Genomic DNA, 19209 nt, shown 5'->3' with positions numbered 1-19209 from the left:
AGGAAAGACTAAAAGAAGCCCTGTCCTACAGGCTGTGGAGCTCCTTTCTCTAATCACTTCCAATGGCTGCTAAGGAGCTATGGAGAAGCATTCCCTATGGATCTGAGACTGTAAGCATCTCCATTTTGTTCGTGCCATCAATAGTAATTTGCAGTTCTCATTTTTACATTTCATATCAGGCAGTAACACATACGCATTCATATGCATTAACATCACAGACACTCCCCAGGCACAAGCAGTGAAATCCATCACTGAAATATATTTAACTGTCCCCTGCTGCCAATCCCTTTGTCTCCCAAAGCTTTTAAGCGATGCACTCTTGGTCTCTAGGCGCACTCATGTTAATAGTGGACATATGCCAGCACAGTTATTTGAAGAACAGTAAATCAGCACCTGTCTCTCAGTATCAGCTATGAATGAGCTTACACAAATGTGCATGTTTGCCAGCTGGCAAAACACAGAAAATCCCAGAGCTGCCAACCCAGCACATCTCCATCCAGAAGAGAAAACTAAACAGATCTCATTTAACTGAGCTTGAGAAATTATTATGGAAAACAAGACAAAAAAGCACACAAACATTTCAGTGCCAAGGGAATCTTGCCACCTGTTTTGCCCTGGGAAAACTGCACAGTGATACCCAGATTGGCATTTTTCCGACAGAAGGAAATCAAAGGCCCAAAGGACTCTGAACTACAGCAGTCACTGTACTAAACACAAAATCCAAATGGGGGTTATCTCCTGTTGCAAGGTACTTGTTACAGTATCAGTGTCTTTCTTGCTGTTGACAGAATTTGTGAGCGTTCTTTCTATTTGTGAGGACAACAAAGACTTACCTCGGACATTTCATGTATCTGCTCTTCAGCAAGGCTGAGGAGAGGCCAGGTTTTCAAACAGGTGAAAAATACATTTCAAAAATGGACAATTTTACTTAAACTATGTTCCTTTTTTTTTTTTTCAGGGTAGTTCTATCATATTTCTAAATAATTCTTTCTTCCACAGAGAAGCTGTCTGACACCATCAGAGAAAGTGAAACCTAGTGTAAGAACTGTTTCACCCTGTTTTAATTTGTGTTACTCAGTAGAGTTCTAGACTTGACAGTAGTGATGCCAAGCAGGACTGTAGGAAGCAGTATTATGGAAGTATAGTTTTGGAAATTTTCTTAAAATATTTCAACACCACTACAAAAGACAAGGCTTTAATTAAATCTGCAGCCTGGTTCTCCTTCAATTCCAGTGCTTCCTCAGCTGATGTTTTAAGATGTTTATAACATTCATACCTTAAGACTTCTACCCAGAAAATAAATTAATAAAAAAACCAGAACTTGTTTCAGACAGCAAATATGAGTTAGCCCTCCATTCTACCTTGTATTTCAAAGCATTTTTTAATTCAGCTAAAAGTAAGAGTGCTCTACACTTCAGATATATGCAAATGTCATTAAAATTCAGAATTGCTAAGTGGGGAGGAAGTGAGTATTTTGCCCCGATGGTGCAATCCATAAAGACTAACAACACAGATGAGGTTTTTAATTCCTATATTAATGATCTGTTGGAGCACAGCCTATTTATTACTACTCCTCTCTATAGCTTATGCCCTATAAAAGCATTTGCTAATTAAGTGACAAGGACTAGGATGACAGCAGTTTGGCACCTCAATAGCAAAAAAAAAAAAAAAAAAAAACACATTAGCAAGAGGAAGACAACTGTCTGGTTAAGTGGTTACCACAGAAATCATCTTAGCAGTTGGAAGAAGGGCTCCAAAGGACTGATACTTCACACATCAGTGTGAGAAAAAAACTCACAAGAGTTCTGCATTTATCCCTCAGTTCCACAATGGCGCTTCTTCCTACTCCTGACAAGAACCAGAATAAAAAGAAACAGATTAGAACCACCTCTCCAATAAAACCCCAGAGTTTGAAGTGAAATTTTAGAGTTATTCTAGCCTCCTTGGTTAGATTACATAATACAGTGACTGTATTCCCAAACAATTAGTAGCTTGTTTTAACACTGTAACTTCACAGGAGAGACCTTTAGCCTCCAATACCTTACTTGTGGTCACCTTGAGCAAGGTGAGTTTCCTTCACTAGTCAAAAGGAAAAGATTTTCAGCTTAGAATTCAATCTTATAAAAAAATTCGGCCAAAAGGTGTATATGGACAAGAAGAGTTGCTGTCTGTTTTTCCAGCTGGCATCATATCACACAGGAAGGGAAGGGACAAGAGCAATGGCTCTACACCTGAGTGAGGGAAGATAGGCCTTGGTCAAATGGGTGTCACTTTTCAGTCACAGATTGAAATATTCCTCATGCCTAAAGATCAAATATTATATCTGCAAAACCAAAACGTAGGATAATCCACTTACTCATTCCCTACTCCTTTTCTGCCACTATTTGTCATAAGCAGACCTTAAAGTATCTCATTTCACCTGATGTGGCTACAGCCATTTCAAGAGGAAAAAAACCCCACACATCAGTTTAAAAAAATCCTTTTGTCTAGACCATGACTTTCCAAATTTGGTGGTATTATACTGCCGAAAGCTAAAACTTCCTCAACACTTTACCAAACTTATCAAGAACATTCTAAAAAAATAACAAAGATGGCCACAAATATCTCTAATAAAGCAACAGGAAAGAGAAAATTTTTGCTTGGTATAAGGCACGAGTCCCACAGAGTTTTTTAAAATAAGTACAATTCTTATTACAGCTTTTAGCCATTGAACTTTATCATGCCTTTCTCACCGCACTGAAGAGCACCTTCAAATAACTATTTCCTTATTGTAAGTCTGTTTATGCACTGTAATGACAACTTTTATACAGCAAACACATTAAGACTGAAGTCATCCACTGAATCACTTCTCTAGTTATTAAACCAAGTTTTATTGTTTCTTTGTCCTCATGTGTTAACACCAAGTTAACAACTTGTGTTCTCCAACTTTTCTAAAGTCAAATATCCAATGCTGAAAAAGTATTTAAAGCCTTAAACTTGAAAGTTAAGACTTAATAGAATAATTAAAATTAAGTATCTTTTAAGCCTATCAGATAGTATCACAAATATCATGGATACTGTGTGATCTCACCTCTAATGTTTTACAAAGTTTTTGAAAAACACTTATGTGTTCAGACACTTACATTTAGGCCTCTGACCAGGCTGCTAATTCCAGAGGTAAATAAGATCCTTTCTCAGTACAAGCCTTTCACCAAATGTTCAAAACACACATGACAAAAAACTGAAGCCACAAGGACAAAGAAAAAGCATGAGAAAGATTTGAGATCTCCAGTGAAATTTTATATTATCAATGCTGCTCTCTGAGTACTTTTAACCTGAATACCAGAAAATCTATATGTTATGCAGAAAGATAGTTTTGTTGTGTTTAAAATTTCTAAATTGACAGTGTTATTATTTTGTTCCTTAAGACAAAGTGACAATCATTGTAGATAGAGAAGGTGTGAGGAAAGCATTTATCAATGATGGAAAGCAATTCTTCCAGATGCTTTCTCAATTCCTCAGTAAATTTGTACCATCCCTTCTCCAGGAGCTTCTCCCCTTCCAGCTCAAGCAGGTGAAGGGCCATCCTGCAAAGACCAGCAATAATGCACAGACTCACATTTAGATTTAAAACACTTTGACAGCTCAAATATTGCAGTGCCTGTTTATCTGATAAAACCCAAGTTAATAAAGATTCCAGTCCAGGAAAATGTTGTCTGCAAACTCTGACACTGTTTCCAACACCTTCTGCAGTGGGATTTTGCTGAGCATGGGCTGAAAACCAAGCAGCAGATCCCTTGCCTTTTTTCCTGTACCTTTTCCATGTCCTTTTTGTAGTCATATTCTCCTTTTAATATGAACTGGCATTCCCTTCCTTGCAGGCTCATTTTTATAACTTCTCAAATATCCGCTTCCCTCCTTCCACACACTCACAGACATGTTACTCTTCTGACTAAATGCCACAGGAAAACAGAAACCTCTGTCAGTAATGAGTTGCTAGTAGAGTCAATAAGCAAATAGGAAGGACCAGCTGTAGAAACAACTCAAACTGGGAGGTTCTATCTATAAAAGGATAATTTAAAAATAATAAATTACAGCCTGGATACACCAAAGGAAGCTGTAGAATCTTTTATGATGGAAGTTTAAAGGACAAGCCAAAAGAAGCTGCCAAGAACAGAGCAGAAATACTTATGCCTGGCTTAGCAAAGGACACTGTAGTAATTCTCATAACACTCCTGCCTAGATTTACATTAATTTTCAATTTAGGTAATAAGATTGATTAAGCAAAATGCATCCACATTTTGCAATAGCAATATACATAGACTTCTGTAAGGCATCTGACTCCATGCCACAACCGACTACAACATGTTACAGACTGGCCAGGCACAGCTGAAGATACACTTGGACATGACAAAGCAGGGTAAGACAGGGGAGTCTCCCCAGGGAGCTTCCCGAGGAATGAAGCAAGATCTCCTCTACCTCAATCTTCAGCACTGCCTTCCTCCTGACAGAAGCTTCCACTCAGAACAATCTGAAACTTTTAAGTTTGGACCTTACCCTGTTCACGTTACTTCACTAACTAGTGAAGGCCACTTTATATCTTAAATCTGAGCAAAAATCAACATATCCAAGTGAAAACCTTCATTGTAAACAAGGATTGAAGGCTACAGAACAGGAGGTCCACACCCATTAAACATAAGGTACTAATGTGCCATGATAGCAACAAGTGATGTGCGTTATAAGAGTGTGACACAAAGCTGAAGGATGGTTTTTACATGCTATTGTTGAGAAAACTAGGGTATTGCCTTTGAGATCTCCAATTCAGAAATGAATTTAAAAACCAGCAAGGCACACCTGTGCTGTATGCAGTGTCAATATATGCTCTAGACAAAGTTCCAGTTACTTGCAAAATTCCAAGATGTGACAGTGCGTGTAGATGACCCAGTAAGTCTTCCAAGCCTTAACTGCTGTTTGAGAAGTTCATAATGCCTTTATTTTTAGACAAAGTTCAACTATGAGACATTAAAGGCAAAGTATAACATGATACAGATATATTTATGCCCATCAAGACAGATATGCTTTTTTTTTGGTCAAGAGACCTCTCACAACTTTTCTGTCTGAAATCTCATGAGTTAATCTCTCACTTACTCTACTGTTCTGCTCCTACTCAGCACTGTTATTCTAGTTAAGCCATGTCAAACCTAGGTCAGAGGCAACAGAAGAAAGTGACATTAAACATTTCTGCACTTGACTCCTCAAGGCCTGCAAAATTATAGACAAACACAGAGAGAAATGTTAATCTAAATGGCAACGAAGTCACAAAGTACAAAAAAACCCAAAACTTCCCACTGAGTCACTTTGGGAAAGCCAGATCAGTAATATCTCTTAAACCTCCCACAGCCTAGAACAAGATGTTCCACAGATCAAGCCCACCACCATGACAACGTGCCCATGACACACAATATCACAAATGATACAAATAGTAATTAATATTAGATAATGTATGTTTAGAGGTGACAGAATTACCAGTCTTATCCTAAGTGCATTACAAGTACTTGATAAAAAGAATTATATATGTGTTCTTCACAACACCCAGGAGCACAACCCCAGCCTCGTTTCTCCTTTCACATTAGACAGTTGGATGCTGCTTATCTCGAAACGCCCTGAAGACATTAAATAAACACTGGAAACAGGATCCGAGCCTCAGGTACAAGGTACGTATTTGGACAGGCACACCTTTCCTGATCAGTCAGCACTTTCGAAAGTCAGAACATTAATTTGACCACACAAATAAAGACTAACAACTAATTAATGAATTGGGGACCATCACTCCAGAGTATTCAAATAGGAGGCCTCACAGTATAAGCACATACAGCACAAACATCTTGAGGATACTGATCCTTTTGCACCCACCACCCATCTTGTTAAGATATCCAAAAGTATGATGCCCTCTCTTTGTATTTACACTTAGCCTTGTACAATTCTATATTGGATCAATGATTCCTGTTTTCATGTGTACACAAATAATAAACTGCAAAAAAGTCCATTTTTAACACTGGAATGTCACAAGTATTTCCAGTCTCTCTCAAAAGTTCACCTACAGAATGCAGAGACAAAAAGAAGACCTGAAGCAAATTCACAGCAACTCAAATACTTAGTACTGAACCTGAAGGTAAATGAGAATAGAAGATCATCCTGGATTTTAGTTTGACTGCTGTTCCAAAACACACATTTTATAATTAATAGTAACTATTTCCTAATGCAATACTTCATTTCAGTATAATTAATATTTCTCCCACAATTCCTTACAGCTTCATCAACTGGTTTTCCCAACTAGCAGTTTAAGGGTTTGGGATCATGGCTATTCATTTATACAAACAGTCTCTGCCCAGCTTGATCTTAAAAACAAACTTTAGGGTGCAGCACTTGCCACTGAAATTTAGAACAGGCACTAGTCAGTCAGCTGCTTCAAACTAGATTGCTAATATTTTGACAAAGTTCAGTTTTTCTAAACTAGTTTCCATAACATCTGGTATTCAGTTGAACATGAATTCGAAGTGTTATAGTGATGGCTAAATCAAAACACCAGCTTAATACTCTGAATAAACCACAGATTTTAATATGTTTGTGAGTAAAGGTGCACTAGAAATGTTAAAAGATCATTCATGAATATATGACCATTAACACACACATCTGAGCTGTAACATACTCTTATTCACAAGACAAGAGAAGGCAACCACCACAATAGACTATATTTTAAAAGACGTTTCCACAGAAAAGGATAGAGAGGAAGAAATCACTGAAAAAAAATTGTCAGCTACATAGCAAAACAAAAATCTCAAACCCTTAAAATAGTCCAAGCATTCTTGGCTAAATCGCTTGAGTGAACCCAAAGTATGATACAAAACAACAGACAAATACTTGATTGAAAAAGCTCTGGAGATGAGGTGGGTTTTGGGACACTTTTGATCATTTAAAGGGAAGGCTTCATTGCTCTTGTAAAATTACTTACACAGTAAGTTTAGACCTATCCTGGATTTTTCTCAACTTCAGTCATTTAGCTGTGAGCCTGCAGATCAGACTGAAATTTAACTGTGTCAAGCCACGAGGCTCTCTTTACTGGAAGCACATCAAGGTTCTCACATGAAATCTGATCATCAGCACAGCAGGATTAATGACAGAGGTGGTCAGGCTGATAAGGCAGCAGAACAGAAACCTGCTTAAATGAGTTTGGAACTGTACCTATGATAAAGTTGTAATGCATCCTCACCCCTTCGTGCCAGAACTGCAGAGCACTGGTCGAAACTGATGCAAAAGAAAAGAGTTTATCACTCAGTCTCTGCCCGCAGGGAGACTGGTTGTTTCTGTGAAAACAGACACCAGATACTCAGACTGCCACCATCACTCCCACAGGAATGCCACCAACTCGATCCAGCACCTTGGGATGTCTACTTTAGCTCACTGCAAAGGAGAATAGCAGGGGAAGGCTTTTAAAGAATTAGAGGATTTGTTTACACACATAAAAATAAACTGGGTATCAGGGGTTCCTCTCAATCAACAAATTCTCACATTAATCAATTACTATGAAAGCTGGAAATCCATCTTTACTTTTAGCTACCTTTTTCTCTCCACGTGAATTCTGAAATTCTCTCAAGTCAACTGAGGTCTGTTATTTCCTAGTTATTTAGACATGACCCAAGTCTACTGATACCTTAATATATGCACAGCATATATTATGGTGCTGTGCATATGAAGCACATATGCATATGTGCATATGAAGCACAGCAGCTTCACCACAGAAGTTGTAACAATGAATTCCAGTAACATACAGAACTTTAAAACATTTAACAGTAGAAAATGTCTCCACACAAAACCAGTTGTGACAAAATGCATTACAGAAAGTTTTCCAAACAGGGAAATAAGACAAAAACCAACAAAACAAAAAACACCAAACATACCCTTGTTTTCAACATTACAAAAGCTGGCTTTATACAGAAATGTCCTACACTGAGTCTCCTACACATCCCAAATAAAGTTCATGTCTAGCCATTTGAAAGAATTAAAAACTTGTGTTAGTGAAAACTAAAATCTAGCTAAACATAAAAACCTCTGTGGAGTGACTTGCCTTTACACAAGAGGAAATATATACATGGAGATCTCAATGCCTTTGGGTATTAAAGCAATATCAAAAGAATTTCCATTTTCTAATGCAGGTATCTGTTTACAGCAATAAAACTGGATAAAAAGTTTTTTGGTTAACTTCAATAAAAAAAACCAGATGAATTGTCATGGAATGGACATACTATACTGTAAGATTGTTTCCATTTCAGTGAAATGCCAGAAAACTATGTGGAGGGTAACTCCATGCAAAGAACAAGGAAAGAAACTATTTTTTCAATGCCTGAAAGACAACTCCATGTCCTGTTCCTCTACAGTAAGCCTTACTAGAACAGTCAGAGCAGCAGAAACACTACCAGCACTATAAAACTGCATTTGTCAAATTCATTTAAAAAGGTCTTTTCCATGTCCCACACTCACAGCAGCAAGCCACTGACAAAATCCGATTTTCTCATTAATATTATTTACTTCAAACCAATCTCCTCTATTGGAATTAAAAGTGTGACATAAGCAGCAAAGGAAACAGAGAAGAGCAGTTAATTGTATTGTAATTTCAGTGCAATAAAATCTGTGGTTCCAAATTCAGCAACTATGTATGGAACTCCTTAACACATGCATCTAAATGTTGTGAGGCAAAGACTACCAAAGGAATGTGTACCATCCCACAAAACCAAGAAACCAGCTAAATTAAAGACATTTACACTTATATATGGGAGAATCAACAGCCACCAGCATTTAACGCTACAGGAATGCAAAAAGACATGGCAGAGGTCAAAAAATAAACCAATTATTTTTAGCTTTTTCTCTTTCTCCCAAAAATCTCTGCAACTCCTCAAATAAATTATAAGTGACAAAAAAACAGCTGGAAGAGTGATTGAAGAAATATTTAGAGCCTGAAGGTTCTTCATCAGTCACCCATTTTGAGTGAAGCAAATAAAAGGACTATCATTTGACTTCAGTGGAAAGTACTTTGCCTGACAGTCTTGTACATTCTCATCATCAAACATGAAGAAACAAACGTTGAGAGGAAAAAGCTAAACACACACCTTGAACACCTCAGAGAAGAAACCAGAGCCGATTTTCTCACATGTGAAATCATCAAGACGAGTAAGTCTGGAAAAGGCACTTATCAGGGCTCTGTATGAAGAGGTACAAACTCTTCCTAGCTGGGACGCAGTCCCTTCTCCAGTGCTACCATCAAAGTCCTCAGCGCGCTCCAAGCGTGGTGGAAATCCTGCTATTGAGTTCCGCTTACTTCGGTCCATTTTGAAACCAGATTTTATTTCACTACGGGAGGACTTCTCACATCTTAGGTAATTTGCGGTCTTCTCTACTCTTGTTGGATCCTAAAATACAAAAAATTGAGATTACCGTTATTGTGAAGGTATCTGATAAGTTTGACAGGACTCCAACAAAGCTTACACCCATTTAAGAGAGCAAGAAAAGAACGAAGATATCCAAGCAGGGGCACAAAAAACAACGAAATAAAACAAACCACCACGCAACATCAACAGTAAAGACAGCAACCTAATGAACTTTCCTTTAGACCCATGGAAATACCCTATGCTCTGGCTATTCTGGGACAAACAGAACTTGGAACTCAACATTTAACTGTTAACAAACAACTTTCATTCCCTTCCCCCAACCTTTTCTTTTTTTACTTAAATTCTAGTTGCTACAGCAAGCAAGGGAGCAGGAGGAAACCCACAAAATGTAACATTTTATTCTACTTCAGTTGCAGCTGGTGACCAATCTACTGCTACAGCAAGAAACTATTTCACTTTCAGGAGTGAACAAGGGATCTCCAACTACAAAAAAATGTTTAAAAAATTTTCAGTCAGCATAAGGAAAGTTATTCACTTGAAGCATCAAAATCTTGTTTTTAAAGCTTCCATTTATGAGTGTTCCAATACCAATTCTTTACTGGTAGGAACACATGGTTATACCCACTGAACACCTAGCCCCCAGATTTCTAAAAACACCAAAAATTCTGCTACAAAGTATTCTTATAACAGTCTGCCAGACAAATTTTCCTCACAAAAGATATTTTTTAAACCTATATTAATTTCAGTTGAACTGAAAACATGCCACATTTGCCAAGTAGGAGAAAAGGGGGAAAAAAAGGAGGGGGACTAATAATTTTTTCTCTTTTTAAGAGGATAATGAAGTAATCAGGATTACTCTGGAGCCCATCAAATTCAGACTGGACTGGCAAACTTGACAGTATTTTAAAATTTTAATTATAAAATACAGGGGTTTTTTTTTCTTTAAACCTTAGACTTAAGAGGTTATTCATCTACTCCAAACTTCACTGTTCTTTTACAGCAATTTGGTGACACCTACAAAGCCTGAACAAAGTGAACAGTCACAAAGAGGATACTTTTTTTTTCATCAAGGGTGAATGAAAAACTAGAGGGAGGGGAAGGAAGCAATAAAATAATTTTTTTAAAGGTGGGCAAAATAACCACAGAGACAATTGCACTTCTATTTACAAAGATGTACAGAACCTGAACAATACAGTACATTTGAAAAGCATCTCAAAAACAGAGGCACACCAGCTGTCCTCTGAAAACACAGCAGTGCTGCTATAACATGCTATGTGTTTCAGGCAGTGTATCTTTTAGAGATGCTCTGTGCCAACACATCAGGCAAACACACAGTCCTCCCCTGCTTTCAGAAATAAGCTCTGCTGAACTGTCTGGAATTAATGTGAGTTGTCCGCTCCAAAACATAAGGGTGTTTATTTCAAACATCTTAACACCTCTCTAAATGGATGTCAGTGGGTATAAGGGACTCCTACCAAGGCATGATGATGAAAATTTCATCTCTATCAAATCCCACATCATGGTTTTCCTACACAATTTTGTATGCAGACTCCTACATGCCTAATCTTACTGCTCTTTTCAGATTACAGTGGCCAACTGGCACACGGGAGATCAGGATCCAGTCTGTGATCTCATATTCCTGACCCAGGAGCCTTGAGGGTCTGGAAAAGGCACAGAAGCACCACAGGAAGATAAAGCCTGTTACATGTCCTCAATGGAGAAAAATAGCCCAGAGAACCTCCTCAGCTACAGACAAGATGCCTGAGAGTTTCCAAGGCCCACTTAAATAATTCCTTTTGATCTGAAAAGGACAAGCTATATTTTGGTTACTTTTCACAGAGATAAAGAAAGAACTGTCTATGGAAGGAGAACAGACAGAGGAAACCATGGTATTAACAATTAATTATTTGGATCAGAAGATGCTATCTTTGAAGACTGACCAGAAAACCTATGCAATTGAAGGAACAATTTGTAACAATTTATTTTCATCAGAGTAGCACCCACGTGCACCAGACACTTTCATGGAAGAAAGGAAGTGCAAAAAGTTCAGAACCCCAGAATAAATCCAGTGAGAAAACACATCTACACTGCAACCCAGTAAACTAAAGATTACAAATTCTCAGGCAAAGCAAGATAAAAAAAAAACAAAATAGGAAAGACTGCTGTTGTTTCAACTAGAGGAAGATAGACCAAGTTAGATAAGCAGTATTAAACAAGAGGAAAAGCCTGAATCTCTTAGTTATCCTGACACCATTAACAAAAGATGGACTCAACACAGTTTCTACATCTATTTAACAAAGGGAAAAATCTCCCTCACACATATACACATCCTTTTGATTGAAATCACATGGTGAACTTTGCAAAACTCTGTACAAATTCCACAATGAGAGAAGTGATTCACTGTACTTCACACAAAAGAAAAGTCCAAAAGGTTTTGCCATCTGGATTCCCAAGAAACCCATTCCTTCATTTTTGCCTGCTGGAGTTTACCTTTCCAGACAGCTACACAAAATCCTTGGAAAATATTAGGATACAGCTCCATTATCTTGCCCAGGATTGCATACACAGAATTAGAGGAAAATTTCAAGTGGGCACAATTCCAAGTGGGCCTCCTGTCATTTTGGCCAATTACACTAATGATCACATTCTCAATGAAATCAACCAAGGTTTAATTGACTGTCAAGTCAGTCTGAGGTACTTTAATTTACTACCTTGTATGGTTAATTAAAGTGCACTGAACAGAATCCAAGACTATCCTGTAAATCCTGTAACCAACGAAAAGGTTGTTGGGTGGTTTTTTTTCATATTAAGGTTCAGCTTAAAAGCTCTTAATCTGTGCTCAACAGACAGTTAAAAGACACTACACACTAAAAAACACATTTCCTAATAAATTCTCAGCTTCCAGAACAATTTTTCTAACACTCTTATTTAAGAAAAATGTACCCCACTCTGCCAAGACCAAAGTAATTCTGAAATTCACCTCTCAAAATGTGTATCTGCCCTATTCAGCCATTTCTTACGTTTCTAAAAAGCACAATTTCAGAACACTCAATGACCTGCTACATTTTAAGTTCTTCGCTTACCAAAACATACCTTGAAGGAAAAAAAAATCCATATTAATATTATATTAAGATCAGATTCTTGACTGAATTAGTGCATTGATTGTTTAATCACAGAAATTACTGTAAATACAACTATTATCAGCATTAATTGGGTTAATTAGAGATTTACCTTTCAAAACCAGTGCTGGAGCCTGCAATTATTTAAAGATGGAAACCCCAGAACACCACATCAAGTTATACCCTAAACATCAGTGTCAAACTTACAGGTGGCATATATTAGCCAGTAATTAACATTTTCTCTTCAGAGATATAAAAATGGGTAAGGCTCCTCAACTACAGCAGCATCCCTTTTATGCCTCAGAGTATAAAACAAGATCCTTCCAAAAAACATTTCAATTCATTACTAAGAGTTTTTTCTGTCCCCAGTATCTTTATAAATATGTGCATATTTGCACTCAAATGTCAAACTCACAATTTCCTAAAAGATGGCCCTAATAACAACAACCATTTTTAGACACAGAGACCGTCGCTAGGCATTCAGCCTGGAAAGCAATAAATCTGGCAGAAGCATGTTATTAATTTGAAAAGGTTTTCTGAAGAACAAGATGCCAAAGCTTTGATGAAAGTCATTTGCCAAGAGTTAACTATTTAAACTTGTTGTCTGATGAAGCTTCAACAGCCAGCACTACAGAAACATAAAGGAATTAAAGGAATTATGCTGCCGAGTGTCACTCCACAAAATAATAACTCAAAGGGGAAGAAGACTTCACTGTAGTGCTGTGCAAATTTCAGAAGGGCTTCTAAGAAATGTAAAGAACAAACTTTTTCAAAGACTGAATTGACTGAGATCCTTAGCCTGGAGGAAAAAAAAAAATAAAAACAAGGAAAAAATGCTTAAAAATGAAACCCAAGAATTTACACTGAACAGGTAGAGAGAACCAGGCACTCAATTTTGTTCTCAGCTGCTGTCACCTGCTCCCTAACAGAGGAAAGTTCCTTGGTTTGTCCATAACTTAACTACTTGTCCTTGAGAGGAAAACAATATCAAATATTTACAGATGAGGCAGTTACAAATACCAGAGCTTGGGTTATGTCTGGCCCAGCTCATCCTGAACCTGCAGTCTTTTTGACTACTTTATGGGACAAGTCTTGAGGTTCAATTTATAGTCTTAGTTACAACAGTGCATTTGAACATGTAAATCCCAATATTTTCTATGTTCACTTACAGGACATTTTGCTTTAATTTCATCTCCCTTGTACAGGATAATTCCCAGCTCTGGCCAGCACTGTCATAGCATCAGCTTCCTGCAAACTAGCACTGACATTCCTCAGAAGAGACCTGCATTAGCCCTACTGCACCACTCCAGAAACTGGAAGTCTGCTGAACTGCATCATGGTTTTATAATGCAAACAAACCTCCAGGAGAGGCTAAGCTGAAACAAACAGTTCATTTATTTTGTGACTGTAGCCAACTTTGAAATGAGTAAGAGAGACCAGCTATTACCGCAGAGCTCAGGATTCAGGGCCAAGGTTGTAGGTTTAAAAATATTTTCAAGCAGGCACAGGCATAATTTCTAGCACATATTTAGAAGGCAAATATAATTGAGGGAAAATATTAAAAACTCACAAACAAACAGAAAACTAATTGGTCCTTATGCCCGCAGTGCAATTACCAGCACTTTCCAGGGTCCAATTACAATACAAAACTGAAGCTCTACGAAGGACCTTGCACCAATCCATTCCTCTCCCAGCCTGGTTTCAGTCACTCCAATCCACAGAGCAGACAGGCTCCAGCCTGGTCACAGAGCATCCTTAGAGTTAAATAACCACTCAAGTAGATCATGTACAAGACACAGCTGCTGCCTCAAATGGATAATTTTAATACATTATGTTTGCTTAACAAAACAGAGCCCAGTAGAGACACTGAGAAGCTGCTCATGCCTTCCAGGTGTCAGCAGGCTGACATTTGCTGAGCTTTTAACAAAAAGAAAGGGAATCAAAGCTTTCTAATACCAGCAGGTATTGCAACATCTCAATCGAGGAATCTCCCCCCAGCCTCTCTGCTGGGTTTGCAATGGGGGCTGACAGCTCTGTCAGCACTCAGGGTTTCACATGGGACTGGAAGCAACTTTAGCTGTTTCAATGCAGCCAGTGAGACAATCCAGAACAGCAAAGGAAGGAGAACACGGATGCCTGGAAGAGGGATGAAAACAAAGTGAACAGGCTGAATTCCATACCTGACTGACATCTCTTGGACACAGTCTTGTGCATCACCACACAAGGCAGTCAGTATTTGTATTTTCCAGCTTAAAGTATCATCTCCAGAAATACTTAAGCCATTCTGCAGCCTACCCTTACTAAGCACAAGGCTGTGTTACTGGTTGCACCTTACGGTGAAACACAGAGTACCTTGTTTACTGCAGCAGCAGCTGCACAAACAAAATGGTAACACGGTCTTCACTAATTTATGACTTTTGGAAGTGAGAACAGGGCTTCCCAGACCTGTTGTTCTCAAGGTACTGCAGACACTGATGTCTGCTGGTATTTACAAACAATCTGAAGCTCCCTGTACAACGGAGAGCACAGCTCACAGTATGAGAGCCATGGACCTGGAGTGCACAAGGTCAGCCTCCAAAAGCAAAGTTATCTCAACCAGCTCCACTCCTGGCTGCAGAAGCTGTTACATTTCTCCAGTGCAACCAACAGGACAATCACAGCAGAAAGTGGTTTAGCCACTACCAGCAACGTGTTCAACTTAACAAAAAGTGACAGGATCATACGAAAAGAAGCTTACAATCTAAGTCAGAAAGAAGACTTGGCAACAGACAACAGATGGAGCCAGTGTGATACAGCTGCTGATTATTAGATGGGCTCACTGATGAACACACAGCTCCAAATGAACACGTTAGGAAACTAATAAGCAGGAAAAGGGCTCTAAGAAAAAATGATGAACATTGACCTTTTTTTGATCTTGCCTAGCAGAGCTCTTATTTTTGTGCCAGTTTGCAAGATGCCACACTGCAAGGACACAGGAGAGAGCTCTGCCATTGTGCAAATGCGTGGTTGTCTGCTACAGGAAAAATACAGAAAGGGAACCTATGATGCAAGTGAACCACAAGCTTCATTCTTTTCTGCAGCAGACACAGCAGCAACAGACCCCTCCTTCAACCCTGCATTTCTTTCGTGAGCCTGTGAAACCATTTGCATAAAGGATTACAATGGTAAAAGCAAATATCTGGAATGAGAGGGTATAACTAAGTTACAGGAGGGCTGTGCCACCAGAGCAGCTCTTGTGAACTATCTCTGTCCTTCCACAGCCACAAAAATATGAAGAACTGCAGCAGGGCTTGCTCTGTAGGCCTTAATTGTGCTCGGTCCCAACTGCCAACTGCTCATCCTAATAAAAAGCCACAAAACAAATCAGAGCAAAAAACACAGGAGAGCACACACTTGCCACCAGGAATAGGGAACACACCTTAGCCTTCAGTGTAAACTACTCGTTCTGCATGGAAGTTTTACATGAACCAAAAGGGACAATGGAATTACTCAGCCATGTCTACAGCTGAACACTGCAAGAATCAGAAAATGACATTTTTATTGGCATGCAACAATAATTTCCAAGGATGATGACTAAATGGAAAGATTTATGACTAGTCCACAGGGCATGTCAGAGTTTCTCATAAAAAAATCTTATCTTAGGTTGCAAATTCCACTGCCTATTTAAGTCCATGGAACTATAAGTCTGTTGATTTTGCAGACAATAAAATATGCTAGAACTCTGATCTCTATTAAAAAAAAAAAATCCAAACAACCAAAAAAAAAAATCAAAGCACAAAGGCTTCTCATAAACTAACCTAAATGTTAGCTGTTGCTTTTTTTAGAGGGGCAAACAGAAACGTTTAAATAAAATTCAACTCAGTACTGTTCCAATTCAATTCATTACTCTTGAAATTGTAGCTTCCAACTATTACAGCACCGCTTACAGGAACTCACAAGTGGAAAGTCCCCCGTACTTGAAGCAAAAACCCTTCCGACCCTCCAAGGACTACAGCATTAAGAGCGACCATCTGCATTTATACAGCACGTCTCACCTGAAGGCCACAAAGCAAACATACACGCACATACACTTCAACACTCGAGCCTGTCATTAACGCGTGACTCACGTATTCTTACAGGGTTGCACTAAAACAGTAAAACCCGAGCCAAGCCCTCACACATCCAGGCAAAGCGAACATTCCCAAGGCAATCCCGGCCGGGCAAAGATCCGCGCCGGGCGCCGCCGGACCCTTGTCCCCGGAGCAGAGCGCGGCTTTCCCGCGGCGCCCGCCGCCCTCACCTGCCGCCGCCGGGGCGGACGCGGCCCCTCCGCGCACCTGCTCCCCGGAACGCCCTCACCGCGGCGAGACCCCTCCGCCCGAAGGGAGCCCCTTCCCGGGAGCGGCCCCGCTCCCCGCCGCCGACCCGCCCGGACCTGCCCCGCGCCGCCCCCGCGCCGGCCGTTACCTGAGCAGCGGCGCCTGCAGGGCCCGCGGGCGGCGCGGGCTTTCATGGCCGCATCCCGCACCCGCGGCCCCTCAGCACCCCGGCGCGGGTCCGCCCCGCCGCTGCGGCCGGCGCGGGGGCCCCATGTGAGGCGGGAGCCCGGCTGCGGGACCCGGGGCCGCGACCGCCGGCTCCGCCTCCTCCTCCTCCTCCTCACGAGCGCCCGCCCACAGCGCCGGGGCGGGAACCGGTCGGGAGTTGCCCCTCCCCACCAGCCAATCGGCTCCGGGAGAAATGTGATGGACAGCATGTGTTGACCAATGGGAAAAGGAAACCGGGCGGAGGGATTCGCAGGCAGTCTGCGTGAGTGACCCTTTTCAATTGGTCTTGGGCGCTTGAGCGACACGCTTTCTGACCAATTACAGGAGCGACAACAACTCCCGAGAGACGCGCGGGAGGCAGCGGCAGGAAGAAGAGGGGGCGTTGCTATGGGCGCCTCGTTCTCATTGGTCATCTCCCGAGGGCGGGTTATAAATAAGATAATCAGCCAGTAGGAGAGCGGAACGGGCAGTGATAGGCGGGCGGTACAGCCAATCACTGTGTGCTTTTAGCGGCCGTGGCTGAAGCTGTCAGTGGGACGGGCATTCGGAGTAGGCCTTAACGGTCCCGGTCCCGGTCCCTGTCCCGGTCCCGGCTCCCGCGCCATCCTTGAGCCCTTCGCCCGCGGTGACCGCAGCTGGGCTCCATGGTGGCAGCCCTGCTGTTATTGCCCCTTACTCCCCGTGCCCTGCTCGGTCCCTCAGGACCCGTCCCTTCCTGGTCTCCTCCCGTTCTTCCCATCCTCCTTTCCCCTCTCCCGGTGTCGGTCCCACGGCTCGGCACCCCCGGTCTCCGCCTGGAACCTGCTTAATCCAGCTCAGACATTCTGGGGGTTCCGCTGCCAAGACGAAACCAGCCTGGGATTTTTCACATGCAAACTGCTATTTTTCAAATTATCACTTTGTAGGCAGCCTGTGACAGGTATGGAAAAAGACACCTTTCTTCCTGCTGTGACACACTGCCAGATTCCAAGTATCCGTTCCAAAGCACGGCAGGATTAAAACATCTCATTAAACATTTGTGAGGGGGATTTGGTTTTGGTTTACATTGGCGCGAGGCTGATTTTTTCCCTGACCTCATCTTTGGCAGAGGCTGAACTATTTTTACTGAAACTCTTCAACAAACAAAGTCCATTTACTATACAGTTATGGATAGAATAACCAAAGGCCAAACAGTTAAAAAACAGAGGAGCTGTAACTAAAAAGGGTCTTGGGCAAGAATGTGTCACTCAGCTTTGCCGTACCATATTAAAAATAAGTTGCCTCATTATCATTCATCGTTAATTTTACATCTAGTCTTTTCAGTGTGGTCGAAAATGTGCTTGAGGGAGTTTGATGTTGGACGCATTAGCACCAGCTCTAAATACTGAACAGAGACTTTTCCTTACAGTTGGATTAAAATCTCTCTATTCTGCAATGTCTTGATTAAATTTAGTCTCAGAATTTCAGTCAAGAGTCTACAGTGAAACTTTCTCTGTATGTTTAACTACAAAAGCTATTATCATCTTTGCACAGATAACAGATTAAAAGTACTTTGTGTGGGGACAAAAAATGTCTTGTTTTCTTAATTTCCTTCACAGGAAATTTTCCCACGCTCACAAATGTTAAATATCAACCACCTGCAAACACCTATTGTAATGACAGCTCAAACACAGCGTGCAGCAAAGCTTTGGTAATTAAACCATTAAAATTATTATTGTATCCATCATATTTTAAAGAGTGACAAAGCAGATGGAGCTACCCAGATCCATGAGTCTCTTTTCTCTATATTCAAGCAGAATTGAGTCTCAGAAAAAGGGTTTTTAGAAAGATTTTTTTCTTTAGAAATTTTTTAAGTTAAATTTCAATGCTTTTTATTTTGCTGGGATCTATCTCAGCAAGATTGTGTAAAGTCAGCTCTGGGACATTCCGGGGTCCTTCACCATGTCAGGATCCAGCGATCCCTGCGACTTTGTACCCCGTTTAAAAACCCCAGTATCTCCCAGTTCCCCGGTATCCTGGTCCCTGCTCTTTTGGGAGCTATTAGCTGGCTTTAAGATGACATCTGGTGGTAGGTTTTGATTACCGCTCTTTTTAGGAGCTGATCCCAGAACTACGTAAAAGAATTATCGTTCCCCTGTTTCCCCTCAAAAATTTTACCTCTTT

General features: G+C 40.5%; 1 protein-coding gene across 2 annotated transcripts in view; it reads right to left on the bottom strand.

The window, feature by feature from the left end:
- TESK2 (testis associated actin remodelling kinase 2) overlaps nt 1-17158 on the bottom strand; it is a 77008-nt gene extending 59850 nt beyond the window's left edge. The window contains exons 1-2 of one of the 2 annotated variants that reach the window (XM_041421618.1): nt 16988-17158; nt 9144-9443 (exon numbers count right to left, since the gene is read on the bottom strand). In XM_041421618.1, the coding sequence (XP_041277552.1) occupies nt 9144-9362 (219 nt within the window). In that variant the 5' untranslated portion in view covers nt 9363-9443; nt 16988-17158. Of the gene's footprint in view, nt 1-9143; nt 9444-16820; nt 16871-16987 lie in introns of those variants that run through there. The other variant, XM_041421619.1, reaches the window with a different exon arrangement.
- Nucleotides 17159-19209: the final 2051 nt, after the last annotated feature.

The sequence above is a fragment of the Onychostruthus taczanowskii genome, unplaced genomic scaffold, assembly GCF_017590055.1.
Source record: "Onychostruthus taczanowskii isolate IOZ18803 unplaced genomic scaffold, ASM1759005v1 scaffold7, whole genome shotgun sequence".
Classification (NCBI taxonomy): Eukaryota; Metazoa; Chordata; class Aves; order Passeriformes; family Passeridae; genus Onychostruthus; species Onychostruthus taczanowskii.
The sequence above is the reverse complement of the archived record's forward strand: the minus strand, read 5'-3'. Positions and strand labels throughout refer to the sequence as shown.